The 14731-nt window shown below is 42.8% G+C and overlaps 1 protein-coding gene across 12 annotated transcripts in view; it reads right to left on the reverse strand.

Moving 5' to 3' along the window:
- LOC108000547 (protein sprint) overlaps nt 1-14731 on the reverse strand; it is a 122972-nt gene that overhangs the window by 24660 nt on the left and 83581 nt on the right. Inside the window, exon 2 of one of the 12 annotated variants that reach the window (XM_017060936.3) lies at nt 11542-11818. The exons of 9 other annotated variants lie outside the window; for them this stretch is intronic. In XM_017060936.3, the coding sequence (XP_016916425.1) occupies nt 11542-11666 (125 nt within the window). In that variant the 5' untranslated portion in view covers nt 11667-11818. Of the gene's footprint in view, nt 1-11541; nt 11893-14731 lie in introns of all 12 variants that reach the window. 2 more of the 12 variants (XM_017060935.3, XM_062079683.1) reach the window with 2 other exon arrangements.

The following is a 14731-nucleotide window of genomic DNA, read 5'->3' on the forward strand; positions in this document are numbered from 1 at the left end:
AGCAACGGGAGAAACGTACACGAATTTCTCCAACGTTCAAAATTGATTTGATCAATTTTCCACTTGAGTATCAAAAAAAAAATTCATCCATCGTTCTGAGGAATCGTAGATGAAATCGTAGGCCATCTGTTCGTGATTTGGTCCTAAATAAATTATGGTCGACGTTCCTTCCTTTCTCTCTTTCTTTTTCTTCCTAACGACGCGCAACGAGGGACGATTTGTTACGTCGCGACGTATCGATTTTCCACCGCGACGATATCCGCCGGACGTAATTGATTAATTTCGCGTCGCGGATTAATCGACTGCTGGAAGAGGTTTCGCTCGAGTGCTGCGCCTCGTAACCGACACACAGGTGTACGTATCGATTTAATTAGACGGGAAACATGCGCCGAAAACCTGCGATGGAAACCGTCCAAACTTTTTTACCCTTTCCCTCCCACTAACTCTTCCTTTTCAAATTTAACGTCACGTAATTCGATCACGAAACACACCGTCGAGAGTGCATCTCAGAGAAATGAAAGAGACAATCGCGAGCAACAATGGACATTGTACCGTGGTAATTTCAACGATTAGAAATTTCGACCGATTTCTTTTCTAGAGAAACAGAGAAAGAGAGAATCATTAACCTTGATAATCGCAATAATCACGACTTTCCAGCGTTCCCTCCTCAAATTTTCGTTCACCCAACCGTCAACCGGCAGGAGAACGAGCCGGCCACCGATTGGAAACTGCACTTACACTCGGAGACGGGGTACAGAAACAAGACTGGATGAGCAAAAAGAGGGACGCCGACGAGAGAAGCCCTTTCCAAAGGCGGCACGAACTCGCGGTACGAATTGGCGGTCGATCCGAGAATAACAAAGGGCCAACGACGCGGAAGTTACGTTCCTGATTCGGGTGCGAGGAACGCGGTGCGCTCGTCGTCTGTGAGATCGGACGGGGGTTGCCATGACGACTGGCAAGGTTCTCAACACGTGGTCCATCCACCTCGTCGGCCTTCGTCGTAAGGGGTAAAAAGGGATTTTTAACGTAGCCTGCCCCGGTGCATCCTACCCCCAGCGGGGGAGGGGATCACGATGCGTGTCGTTGCGTCGCCGTTAGAAGCTTCCTTCGACCGAGAGATCCAATTCTCTCGTCTCGAGACGCCGATTCGTTGTTATTGCACTATTACGTAATGGTAAACGAGTTTCGAACGAGGGATATTCGAGGGAGTACGACAAAGTGCATTTGATCGACTCGAATTCGAATATCAAAGATCAGAGCAATGTGTACAAGCAGCGAGACGTTTTTAAACGGAACGTTATTTCGATTCCTTGGTCTAATTCGATTCGCGCGGCTGATATTGAACTCGGGCCAACGGGGGCTCCGATGTATTCTTGCGGAACCTTGAATCCTCGCCAACGGGGGCGGTGGGAGTTGTTTCTATCATCTCGCCGACGAGTTCATCGTAGCGTGTACATTTTAATTAGAAAACGTGGAACGTTCTAATTAGCTGGCTCTTTCGTTTGAGAAAAATTAGGAAAGCACAGTTTGCGACAAGCGTGGAGAAAACGGCTCGTTCAAACGTTTCCCTTCTCGGGGAGAAAGAATAATATCTCAGAACGAACGAAGAAGAAGAAGAAGAAGAAGAAGGAGGAGGAAGAGGAGGAGAAGAACTCGTTTCTTTATACGAGGAGAACGGTATATGCTTTCGTTAATTAAAGAAGGGTTAAAATGCAGTGGATTCGCTTACGAGGATAGTCTCAAAAGTCTCGGGAAAGTTCAAAGCAATTTCTCAGCTTTTAAAAGAATTTTCGCTTTCTCCTTCTTCCTCTTTCGCTAGCCGAGGTAAACGAGCAAACTTTTGTCGCCAATAAGAGGATAAAAACGTAAAGTTGATAATATATATGTATATACATATTCATTTTCTTCTTATATCTCTAAAATTAAGAAAATAACGATACAAACTCTATAATAACGTCGAGCATATAAGATTTGATTGAAAATCCACTCTCCGACACCTGTTGAAATTTTCGCCTCGACTTTCATTATTATTATTATTTACCTTCGAAATCTTCTCTCTCTCGGCAATAGAATTTACAGACCGGTAATTTTCTTGCGCCAATCTCTCCACGCTCTCTCTCTCTCTCTCTCTCTCTCTCTCTCTCTCTCTCTCTCTCTCGGTTTGTCCCGCGTTTGTTTTTTGCCTCCGTGGTGAATCGAGGTTGATGCGAGAAACGAAATTAACCGATTCGATCGACGATCGACGCATAAAACGGCTTCCTTCTTTTTTCCCTTTCATGCTCTCCCTACTCGCGAGGGGGAGAAACGGCGAAGACGACGAAACGGGCTCGTAACTTTTCCGGTCAACGATCATCGCGATCCACGACTTTTCCAATCCTCTTCTCTCTCTCCTCCCCCCTCGAGCACGAAAACGTTTCTCGTGACTCAGCATCGTTCGATGAAACGAACGCGGTCTCTCGCTTTTACTCGTAAAAGCTTTATCCATGGAAAGTCGAACGCGCCCAAATTACTTTAAGACCAATCAGATGCGAATACGTCGACGACGTAAACGCGTATATATGGTAAATTTAGTCACATTTCGATATTTTATCACGCGTCAACGGAAATTATTATTTATTAGTTTCCTCGTTACTTTCTCTCGTTGCATTTCCTACAATCTAACAATCGCTCGATGAATTAATTCCTCGGCGCGAATGACGAGAGAAATAACATTCCACTTTCGGGGATATCCACCACAGAATCACCGTGATATACGCTAACTAACTTTTCTCTCTCTTTCTCTCTCTCTCCAGGTCATATTTCGCGAGGGAAAAGTTTCTATTAATCCAACTTCCTAACCGAGTTACGCTCGGGGAATCACGCGGGTTCATCGGTGGAGATTAAATCGGGCGGAAGCCGTGTTCTCCATCCGGATATTGATGAAGGCCCGTTCTCCCGAAAGGGATTAATTTCCCTGTGACGGCCGAATCGCGATCTCGCTTCGTTCCAATCCAAGAAGAATCGGCTAAGGAAACGCATTTTGCCAAGGTACTTTCGTGAAAATTTTCCCGATAGATTGGGATTATTCGAATCGTGGCAACGATTGCGCACGGTCACTTGCCTTTTTTATTGCCTTTTTGATTTTCAGACATTGGCCAACGAAAAGAAGTTTTCATTCGGCCAAGACGAATTGGCTAAGGAAACGCATTTTGCCAAGATAACGTATTTTCGTGAAAATTTTCCCGATAGATTGGGAATATTCGAATCGTGGCAACGATTGCGCACGGTCACTTGCCTTTTTTATTGTCTTGAATGCACGATTTCCAAACATTGGCCAACGAAAAGAAGTTTTCATTCGGTCAAAACGCGCTTCGTTCCAATCCAAGAAGAATCGGCCAAAGTATTTTCGTGAAAATTTTCCCAATAGATTGGGAATATTCGAATCGTGGCAACGATTGCGCACAGTCACTTGCCTTTTTGATTGTTAGATATTGGCCAACGAAAAGAAGTTTTCATTCGGCCAAGAAGAATCGGCTAAGGAAACGCATTTTGCCAAGGTACTTTCGTGAAAATTTTCCCGATAGATTGGGAATATTCGAATCGTGGCAACGATTGCGCGCAGTCAGTTATCGTCCTTGAATAGCTGATTTCCAACGGTAGACGGTTAGCCAAAGAAAAGAAATTTTCACTCGGTTAAGTGGAAGAGAAAATGAATAAAATTACGGTGGCGGGTAGCGAGAATGACGTTTCGTCATGCGCGGGGAACACACAAACGACTCGATTCGAATGGGAATCAGGTCGACTCGCTCGTGGAAATAATAGCGCGGTCTCACGCGAGACGAGAAAAATCGGAGCGAAGATATCGAGGGCGACTCGTCGAAAGATCGCTCGCGACTTCTCGAATCTGCGCAGGGGAAGAAGTTTGGCACAACACGACGACCATCAACGTCCAACGTCGTCGCGTCAGGAAGAGACAAAGGACCGTTCGAGGAAAGCACTCCGAGCGCATTAAGACTAATAGCACGCTTCCTGTCCGTTATTTCATAGAACGTGGCCGTTGCTCGCCTCGAACACGGGGAGAATGGGGTCCCAGTAATTTTTACCCTGCTTTATCTTCTTCGTGAAAATTTCCCTTTCGATCAACGAAAAAAAGAGATGGAGCGGGACGACGGGAATCGTTGGAATTCCGTATTGTAATCTTTTTAATAGAGTTTCGAGGCGCGCGAGGTGGCGAGCTAAGCGGGCAGGTGAGCGCAAACGGGCAGGTAGACGAGAAGGAGGAGGAGGAGGAAGAAGAAGAACAGGAAACAGAGGAGAGAGAAGAGAGGAAGACGGACGGAGGTAGAGTGTGCAACTCCCGTGCACACCGTCCTATCCGATTTCTCCGGCGTGGAAACCGAAGCCAAAGAAGGCTCTTGGGTTACACTGTGGGAGCAGCAAAGCGATCTTAAGTTACTCCACGTAACACGCGACACTTTGCCTCGCTAAGTATGCACCTCCACGCTCTGTTTCGGCCGTCGGCTCACCGACACGTCACCCGTTATATCTCTCCTCTTTCCGACCGGAAAGTTGCACGCCTCCAGGGGTTAGCCCCTGCCCATCGTTATCCACAACACCACTTTGTGTTCATGTAGTTCCACGATATAGAGAAGAAAATCCCGAATAATCGAAAAGAAGAATTGCTCTCCCTTCCTATCACCGTCTCGAATTAAACGAATTAACCCTTTCATTACTACGATTGATTACAGCTTTGCATAAAATGTTACATACGAAAATCGCTATGGGCGATTATCTGATATATTATGACTATAGTCGTTTTCCATAAAATGCCACTGATACACTATGGGAGATTATAGTCGCTCTACATAAAATGTCATTAATGCACGATTATAGTCGCTCTATATAGAATGTCATTGACGTACTATGGGCGACTATAGTCGTTTTCCATAAAATTCCACTGATACATTATAGGCGATTATAGTCGCTTTGCATAAAATGTCATTAATGCACTGTGAATGATTATAGGCGCTCTATATAAAATGTCATTGACGTACTATGAGCGACTAAAATCACTATCATGGGCTATTATAGTCGCTCTACATAAAATATCTAATATATTATGGGCAACTATATATAGTCGCTCTTCATAAGATATCACTGATATACTATGAGCGATTATAGTCGTTCTTCATAAGATACTACTTATACACTATAGGCAATTATTCATAAGAAGCTACTGATACTATGGGCAAGTATAGTCGCACTGCATAAACTGCTATTAATGTACTATGGACGATTATAGTCATTCTATATAAAATGTCATATTGACGTACTATGGGCGACTAAAATCACTATCATGGGTTATTATAGTCGCTCTATATAAAATATCTCATATATTATGGGCGACTATTGTCGTTCTCCATAAGATATCACTGATACATTATAGGCGATTATAGTCGCTTTGCATAAAATGTCATTAATGCACTGTGAATGATTATAATCGCTCTATATAGAATATCATATTGATGTACTATGGGCGACTAAAATCACTATCAAGGGTTATTATAATCGCTCTATATAGAATATCATATTGATGTACTATGGGCGACTATAGTCTCTTCATAAAATACCACTGATACACTATGGGCGATTACAGTTGCTTTGCATAAGATGCCTGATGTATTATGGGCGATTATAGTCGCTTTACATAAAATATCTATCGCTCTGCATGAGATATTACTGACATATTACGGGCGACTATAGTCACTCTGCATAAGATGCCGCATATACGATCGGACTATCTTTCTCTGAAAATGTAGCATCGGTATTTATCATTTAAATCATCAAAAGAAAAAAAAAATATCATAAACGCGATGACGGTTTTTCTCGAGTACTGCGCACATTTTTGATGCGGCGGATCGTTCAGCGATCTTTTCGAAAAGGGAAGACGCGTCAAGTTTAACTCTTCTCCAACTAATTTTCTCGGGAGGAAGGCGAGATGAAAGAAAATCTCTCCCTCGAAATATCACCCGATACGAGCGAGAGAAAGAAATTATTCGTCGAACGAGGTTCGAACGGGAAGAAGGAGAAGTGGAATTGCAATCGAAACCCGCGTTTCTCTCTCCCCCTTCTCCCCAATTCGCGCGATATTCGAAAGGGATCGTTTGTCAAACCGGACCGATGGAAACAACGTTGCGACGAACGGATACGTTCCATTCTGTAAATTGGCAGGGCAGAACCGCGCCGGCCAAATATAGTGATTAGAGAGTACATAATTGCGGGAATGGGTCCATGATCAAAGCTGCACCCATCCCCTTCCCGTTTGCCCTTTTCCTGCTCGCGCCGCGGATATTGGCGCAAAACCAACCAACTTCCACCAAGCGCGGGAAAACTGATTGATATCAAGCTGAAACTTTTCCATTTCGAGTCCCCCTTTTCCCCCAATCGACGTTACCTTTATCCTTCCTCGAGACGCGGATACAACACGGATACAAACAACGGCTCTTAATCGAGCCCCCGGCCGTTCCAGCCACCTCTTTGTCCTCCCGCAAGGACGGGATCGCCGATCCGGATCACTTTGAAATTAAACGATTGAACTCGACTCGCAAACGCGGCCTTTGTACTTGACCCGTTATCGAACCCGCCCATAATGGCCGGTGCTCCTTGCCTCGGACTGGATTCAAAGGAAGCTTCGCGGTCGATATCGATCGCGAAAATGGCGAAACCGTATTCCCCTGTACTTCCTTTTGCTCGATAGAAAGGGAGAGACGGAGCGAATTCTTGTCCGCTCGATCTTTGTTATTATTATTATTTGTATATCGATTTATTGAGAGAGGATGTTATTCATTTTGAACGATCGTACGCGGATTATATGGGGGCGAGGAAGGGGGAATGAACACGGAGATGCGATATTAAAATTTGTAAATGAGAATGATCATTCAAGTGACGATTGATTAAATATTATTCGTTTAAAAATTAATCTTTCTGAAATAATAAAAATTAGAAAAATTATTCCGTTTAATGAAATTATTGATGAAATTGAATTTCAACGATAATATGAATCTGTATAGATATTAATTCTAAAAAATGTTGGGGAAAAAATGTTATTATTTACACGAATGAAATATTCGTAAACGGGGGGATCTCTCGTCTGCGACCAGTTCCCAGCGATAATCTCGTTTTCGTTCGATAATTGTTATCTCTCGTCGCATGACTTAACAACTCGCTTCCCGTGGAAAAACGAGTTTACCATCTAACGGACAGTTCGGTTATCGATTTCTCGATTAATCCAATCGAGTCGATCGGGTTTAATTTATCGCAGAAATTTATCATAATTTCCACCTTAATAATTCCTATCGTTCTCGTTGACTCTTCCAATTCTTTTTCTTGATTGGATTCGAGTGGAAACGTATAAATAAAACGCATTGATTTCACCTTGAATCGCGGCTGCCTTTTTTACGAAACTTTTTCTAGTTTGTGTGCACATGAAAGAAAACGAACAGAGATAGCGGCTTAAACGCGAGATAATGCCGCTGGCAACCAACATTCAACGATAAAACCGCGAATAAAATCTCTTTCGAGTTGAGAGAGTTTCGATTTCTGACTTTTTCGGGAAGCCGATCGAAGGACGTTGAGAAACCTTGGGAAAAAAAACACTCGTAACACGCATCTGCCGCTATTGAAAAGGAGAAATCTCGGGGCATCTGGTTTATCGCTGAAAACTTTCACCCGTCGTGCTCTCGTGTCATAAACCAACCCTCCACTCTCGTGTTTCGCGCTAGGGTTCCGAATGACCTGGAGAGCATGCTCTGCCTCGCAACGCGCCTTTTTCTCCTTTTTCTCCATCGCGTTTCTTTCCCTCCCACATTTCTTTTCCTCCTTCGATATTAATTGTACACCGAGTTCGTTCGTGTACGAATATTTGGATTCTCGTGTACGAGAAGATGACGTCTCTTCTTCGAGAAAATCCGCAAAGTTTTCTCGGGCAGGCTGGAAAACGAAAGTCGAGGCGATATATCGTCATCGTTGGATTAAACGATCCTCCGTTTACGTCTCTCGAGCGGGTAACGTTAGACCGAAAGTGGCGTATCGTGTTTCGCGTGGTTTCCTCCATTTACTCGCGCGATGAGCTCGGCCCTTTCCTTTCCCGACACGCTTCGTCGAGGGTTTGTTTCCTCTTTCCATCGACTATTATTTTCTAAGGTGGAGCAGAAACTAGAGAGAGAAGAGAGAAAAAACACGCGCTGCATCGACACGCGGTGCACCTCGACGAATTCGATGGGGTAGCGAGTGGCGTTAATGGCAACCCTCGATCGGTCCGCCATTGTTTATTGTTGCGCGAGTGCGAGATTTCCTCGAAAACGGAACGGAAATCGTCCACGTTCGGATCCATCGAATTTCTAATCCAAAGTGGTTCGAATAATGTACATCGATATTGGGGAAAATTCATTTTCGAATGTAGGAAAGATAATCGTTTCGATGCGAATGTATAAACTAAAAATTTACGTGTACATATACAGGCAGACGATCAGTCACATTTCAATAAGTGAGAAATATAAATTTATCAAGAAACTTGAAGTTAAGTAATTATGTATGATGATTTTTTTGTACGTTCCATAAGAGTCGAAGATAGAAAGTTTTTACTTTTTTTTTTACTCCCATATTTGATTCGCAAAGCTTTGCAAAGTTTGTTAAAATTAATTTTAACGTTTGCGTCTATGATACACAGTCCAACGCCATGTAACGGATTCTTTAATCTAGTCACTGATATTATATGGATTAATTTTAAGCTATCTTATATCACATTTTTATCGTTGTTTATTATATTTTGGAGATGCAAGCAATGATAATATTTAACTAACTTCAATGTTTGAGCGGTCGGTATGCGTTTTCTTTCACTGCTTTCTTTCACTTTATAATTCTCAGTTTCATTGTTTTTATTGTTATTTTGTTAAATTATCACTTCTTCTTTTTTTAATACTTGGCATTTTTCCTTTCTCAAGGTTCGGTTTATTATACGTTTATTAAATTTCAAGCGCTTTCTAACTTAATTACTCTCTACATCTGTCACGAAAATTTATTACTATTAAAACTTCAAACCACATATATATTTTTATATCGATTATTTAATTAAACGAAACGTTAATTTTCTCCTCATATATTTAATCACATATTTTTATGTTATACGCTTTTTTTTTTCAACGAAATAATAAATTACAAAAAAACACCAGTACTATTTTCTGATTAAAAATTAAATCTCCTCTCATATTTCAAAGTTCAAAATCGGAAAAAAATAATTTCGTCCAGTCACCTGTTATAGTTGGAATACGCGATGGGAACGGAAAGAAATGTCGATCGATCGTTATTTCGATCGTTTCGACACCTCCTCCTCTACGAACATCTCGCAAAAGATTCTCTTAACCGGATTCTAAATCCAATTTCTCGATTCAAATTTGCCCGAGGATTTGAAAGTCACCCCTTTCCGAGCTGGTGGATCTTGGTCGTGAAAGCGAGGGGAGAGGAGGCAAGTTCGAGTAGCTCGATTAATTAACGGCCGTGTCGTTGCCCGTTCACGATCGGCTGCTCCTCGAAACGGCGCGAGTTTTTTTCCGAGTGGAAAGGCAGGCGAAACGCGGGAAAACGGTAACCGGAGGCCTCGTTCGCGCATCAAAGACGCTCGAAATGGGTGAAAAGGCCTCGGTTAAATTCCACTTACGGCCCTTCCCGCTTCTTCCTTCGCCCGCCACCGAACCCCTTTCGTTCGCAAACGGATTTATTCGCCCGGAATGCAACGCCCGGGCGTTGCATCCTTTCCTTCGCTTTCCTATTTCGCTTTAAATTTCCATTTATTTTCCACCACGTTCTTCCTTTCCTCCTTTTCTCGTGTTATTTCTGTTCCAAAAAAAAAAAAATGGGAAAAAGAATACGATCGTCGCGTAGGCAGGCGTAGAATAAATTGTGGACAAAAGCGCGATATCGACGTTTCGAACGTCTGATAAGTAACCCTTATCTCCCGATGAAGATAATCCTTGTTTGAACGAACGGCGCATCTGGTGCATAATTCGATTAAAAATTTAGATTAACGAAACGCGATTAACGGAATGGCGAGCAATGATATCGCCAGTTTCGCGGACGGGGGGGGAACATCGACCTCGCCGCCTCGTCGCAATTTCCGTGCCACGTCCACACATCCGCGCGTCTCTATATACACGATTCGCATGATTCATCGAGCAACAGCGACGAGGCTACGAACGCTTCTGTTTTGCCCGGCTTCCGACTTACCCGGAAATTCTACCGCTTTTAATCATCTCCTCGTATCGTTTCGCCTCTAATTCTTTTTCCAAACCTTCTCATTTCATCGTCTTACGTTATTTATTTATTCGTTTACTTACGAGGATATAATTTCGATAATTGCGCCGAGCGGATCTCTAGTTAAAAACTAGAGAGAAAAAGAAAGGAAAAAAAAAAATTCTCCCTCTGTATATTTACAGAGAGAAAAAAAGAAAAAGAAAGGAAGACGAGGGCCGAATTTTATTTTTTTTAATGGGCCGGTAATTGGGATCCATTGGAAGGAACCCTATTATAACCGGGTCAGGATCCTTCTCCTATAGAGTGGCCTCTAGTCAAGGAAAAAAAAAAAAAAGAACGAGATAAATGATTCGCTTCTATTCGCGGGGAGGCGAAGCGGATTACGGATAAGAGGCTTACATAAGAATAAACCGAAGGGCTTCTCGCGGCTCGGCCACTTTCCTATCATATTTCATATTAACCGCTGATTAAAATCGATTTTCCCGCGAGACACGCGAGGCGAGTTGTACACAGGGCAGATTCATTCGCTCGCGAATAATAATAATAATAATAAATAGCGTAATAAATGGAGAAGAGGAGGCGGAATATTCCCCCTTTTTTTTTACAGATACGAGAACGAAGGGAAAATTCGTGCGCATACACGGCGGGGAACGCGATTGAATCGCGACGCAGCATCACTCGAAAATTTCCATTTCCGCGTTCCCTCTATCGGGCGGATGGTCGCCGCGCGGCGGGATCAATAAACGCAGGTGGCACGAATGGCAACTGCAACGAGCGGGATCCGAGTGCAATGGCCATCGATTGATAATTAACGCACGGTTTCGTGCCTCCGCAACGTGCCTAATAATCACATTTTCCTTTCCTTTTTTTTTTTTTTTCTTAAAGCTTTCTTCATATATATCGTTCCTCGATAAATCACCACCACCGCCACCATCACCGTTACCATCATCTTCTTACCGGAGGAGAATCGAATAAAAATCGTGCAAATATAATCAAAGAACGCTATTAAAGAAGGGATGAGTCTGCTACTGATCATCGGACGAAACGATGACTGAACGAATCGCTACAAGGAAAAAAGAAAGAAGGAAAGAAAGAAAGAAAAGAGAACCATTATCTAGCATACACAAAAGCCATGCAAATGGAAAAATTATTTATCCCTTTTTCCTACTCGTATTTTTAAGAAATCCTCCTCCCGCGACTCGACTCACGTTCTCATCATTAGGGACACTGATCTTTCATGCGAAAAGTTACCTCTTCACGCCGATCTCCGCGTAACGGCCCCTCGTGGGCCGAGTTGCCACACTTCTTCCGCTTCCGGGGTTCGTGTACAGCGTCAGTATGTCGCTGTTAATGTTGTTCAAAATCGGTGGCAACATTGTCGCGCTTCTCTTTCCCGTAGATCGTCGCGCGATACCGTTCACGTATACCAACCAACATCGCACACCAACCAACGAGTCTCCTCCTCGCTTCTCTCCGCTTCGCTTCACTTTTTTTCTTCCCTCTCGTCGCTCGTGTCTTCTCTTTCTCTCTGGGGAGAATAATTTCGTCCTTGGTCGTACCTTTACGCGATCTGCCGGAGGAGGAAGCTCGATTTCGAGTGATCTGCGTACCAAACTTTTCGAAACTTTTCCCTTTCGAGTTTCTTTGAATCTCGTGGAAATTCCATTTGATTCGAACCGGGAAATTCGAATTTAGTACAATTTTTTTTTTCCCCTTTTTGAAAAAGTTCGATTACGAAGGATTACGTAAGCGTAAATTAATGAACTTTATACTATTTCTATTCTACTTTTCTAGGCTACTTTCTAGTGCACTTCCACTCAAATCTATGTATCTACTTCTACTATGTAAGAGTATGTCTGGTGTTCTAAATAAACAATTTATTACGACAGAAATACGGAGAAAGGTGATTAGCTGGAGAACATACGATCAGTACATAGGTGAGTTTTGTATCGATCTTGTATCGATCCTCTCCGCTAATTTTTCTGATAAAAAAATTTTTCCTGATCCTTGGATACCAAACAGGGATATATATATATATATTTCTCTATGCTCGAGACACTTTGGGAGAAACGTAAAGGAAAGCTGGGCCGCTATTGCGTTATTGCGATATCGATATCGAGAAAAAATGGGCAGGAGGGAAGAAAAGGGGGGAGGAAGGAGGGACTGCACGCGATTCGAGAAACGCCTTCGATATTGGACCGGCGAAAAATGGCTCGATGTGACGAGAAAGCGAGAGAGGAGAGCCGCCAACTGTCGAGGGTCATCGATCGTCGCGAAATTCGCCCCGAGATTTCACGCTCGTTATCACGTTTTTTTCCCCCTCCTCCCGCATTCCTTCCAGACTTTCTTCCTCTCGTTATTGCAACTCGAACCTCCAAAGGGGAAAAAGAAAGGATATCGCGATAGGAATTATATATTATTGCTTTGCAATAAACGGAGGCCGCGTGCGTGTACCGACGATTCTTCGGAACGGAGAGGGAGGAAGGGAGGGGAGGAGGAATAAAAAAAGAGAAAGAAAAGAAAAAGGACGTTGAAATGAAAAGACGAGGGTTCGTCATAATGGCGTGCAGTGAACGCTCACGCCACTCTCGACCGTACTCCGCTCGAAATAAGTGAAGGACCTTGGTCTCTCGAGAGCGAATTGAATTAGGGATGCAGCAGGTTAAACAACCTCTCTTCCCTTTTATTCCAACGAGATACCGTTTCGGAGGGATTTCTTAGAAGTTTCGTACTCTTTTTACGAATTATATATATATATAAAATATATATATACATAAAAATTTCGAATCGAAGGTTGAAATTCTGTTCCGGAATTAATCACATTAATCGATGACGAAGAAAGGCGGGCGGACGAAGGGGAAGCGTGTCAACCTTTTAACAGCTGCGGTTTCAACAGCCGGATCAGAAACAACGTGTCACGTCCATGGTTTAATTACGATCGATCGAGCGAATTACTCGACTGCTCGGCCACGTATTCGGCATTAATATTAAATACGATGGTGGACGGAAATGAACGCGAAACTGCGGATTCAGGGGCGGAAATCCCCTACTTGTAAACTGTCAGCAAACACTAAACGGAACACAAAGGGTATTTTGAACACGCGATTCGCGGTGATTCGTTTCGGAGCTAATTTCCACCCTAGATATGCGCGCAAAAGCCGATTTCCATATCAAGCGCGGTCAAGAGAGATCGTTGGATACCACGAATATCGTTAAAGCGAATAAAATTTTTAAGAGAGAGAGAGAGAGATGTTGTTTCCATTCTACGAGGAATTTTATTCGAGCGAGAGAGTGAATCGAATTCTCCACCGCGATAGAAACGAGCAAAGAAAAAAGGAGGGGAAAAACAAAGATGAATTAAAGTAGTAAGTAAGTAAGTCTCGTTTCAGTGAAGAATGATAAATAAAGAAGACGCGTATTCCCGTATCTCGCTACACGTTCATTCAACCTACGAAATCTCGAGAGTCGCCCGGCATCGTTTTGCCAGTTTTTAAAATAAAACGACGATTGAGAAATCGTCCGCCCGAACCGAGACGACCCGTGACGCCGAATCGGAGGAGACTAGACGGGTTCCAGACTAGAAGAGGCATCGATCGTACGCCAGCATTTTATTTTTATTTTTATTTTATTTTATTTTATTTATTTATTTTTTTTTTTTTTTACGAAATATCCGCTTTCCATTTATTTTTGCAAAATTTCTGTTGTTCGTTTGTTGTCCTTAACAGAAGTTTGCGCGATGTGGTAAAAGTGGATCTAGGTTGGACGATTATTTTTAGAAATTCCAACTAGGATGCGTGGCGAATCTATGAAATTTGCGAAACGGGTTGAAAGTGAGAGTTCGAGCGTAAGTACGCGCTGTGACTTTTCTAAAAAAAGGAGAAAAAACAAATAAAACGATTCATTCACGTGATATCGAAGAAAGAAAAATCGACTTATCTGGAGAAAGTAATTCGATAAGCTACCTTCTCTCTTTCATCTCTCTCTCTCTCTCTCTCTCTTTCAGATCAGATCTCACGAACAGAGTTTCTCGTCACGTTTCTGATCTGTCTTGATCGCAGAGCAATCTCTTCGGTCGAAAGTTAATTTGCAACCGCGTTTTTCTTTCTTTTTTCTTTTTAAACGATTTACACAACAATAAAACACGACGCGAAAATATAAAGAGTTATACGAGAATTCAAAAGCCAATTCAATCAGAGAGAAACTTCGATACGAGTTTCAGTGAAATATTTTTTCGTTGAAAAATCGATGGAAAATATCGTTTCGCGGCGTAGCATCGAGTCATCGATTCTCTCTCTCCTTTTTTTCGATCGAGTATTCTCGCAATGGAATCCCGTTGTATTTTTCCCGTATTTTCTATCGAGCAGAACGTGCCGATCAATGGAATTGCGCGAGCGACTACACGAGTCGTTTCGCTAGAACTGATTCGTGAAACTGAGGCAAA

Source organism: Apis cerana, linkage group LG9 (assembly GCF_029169275.1).
Source record: "Apis cerana isolate GH-2021 linkage group LG9, AcerK_1.0, whole genome shotgun sequence".
In the NCBI taxonomy this organism is placed as follows: Eukaryota; Metazoa; Arthropoda; class Insecta; order Hymenoptera; family Apidae; genus Apis; species Apis cerana.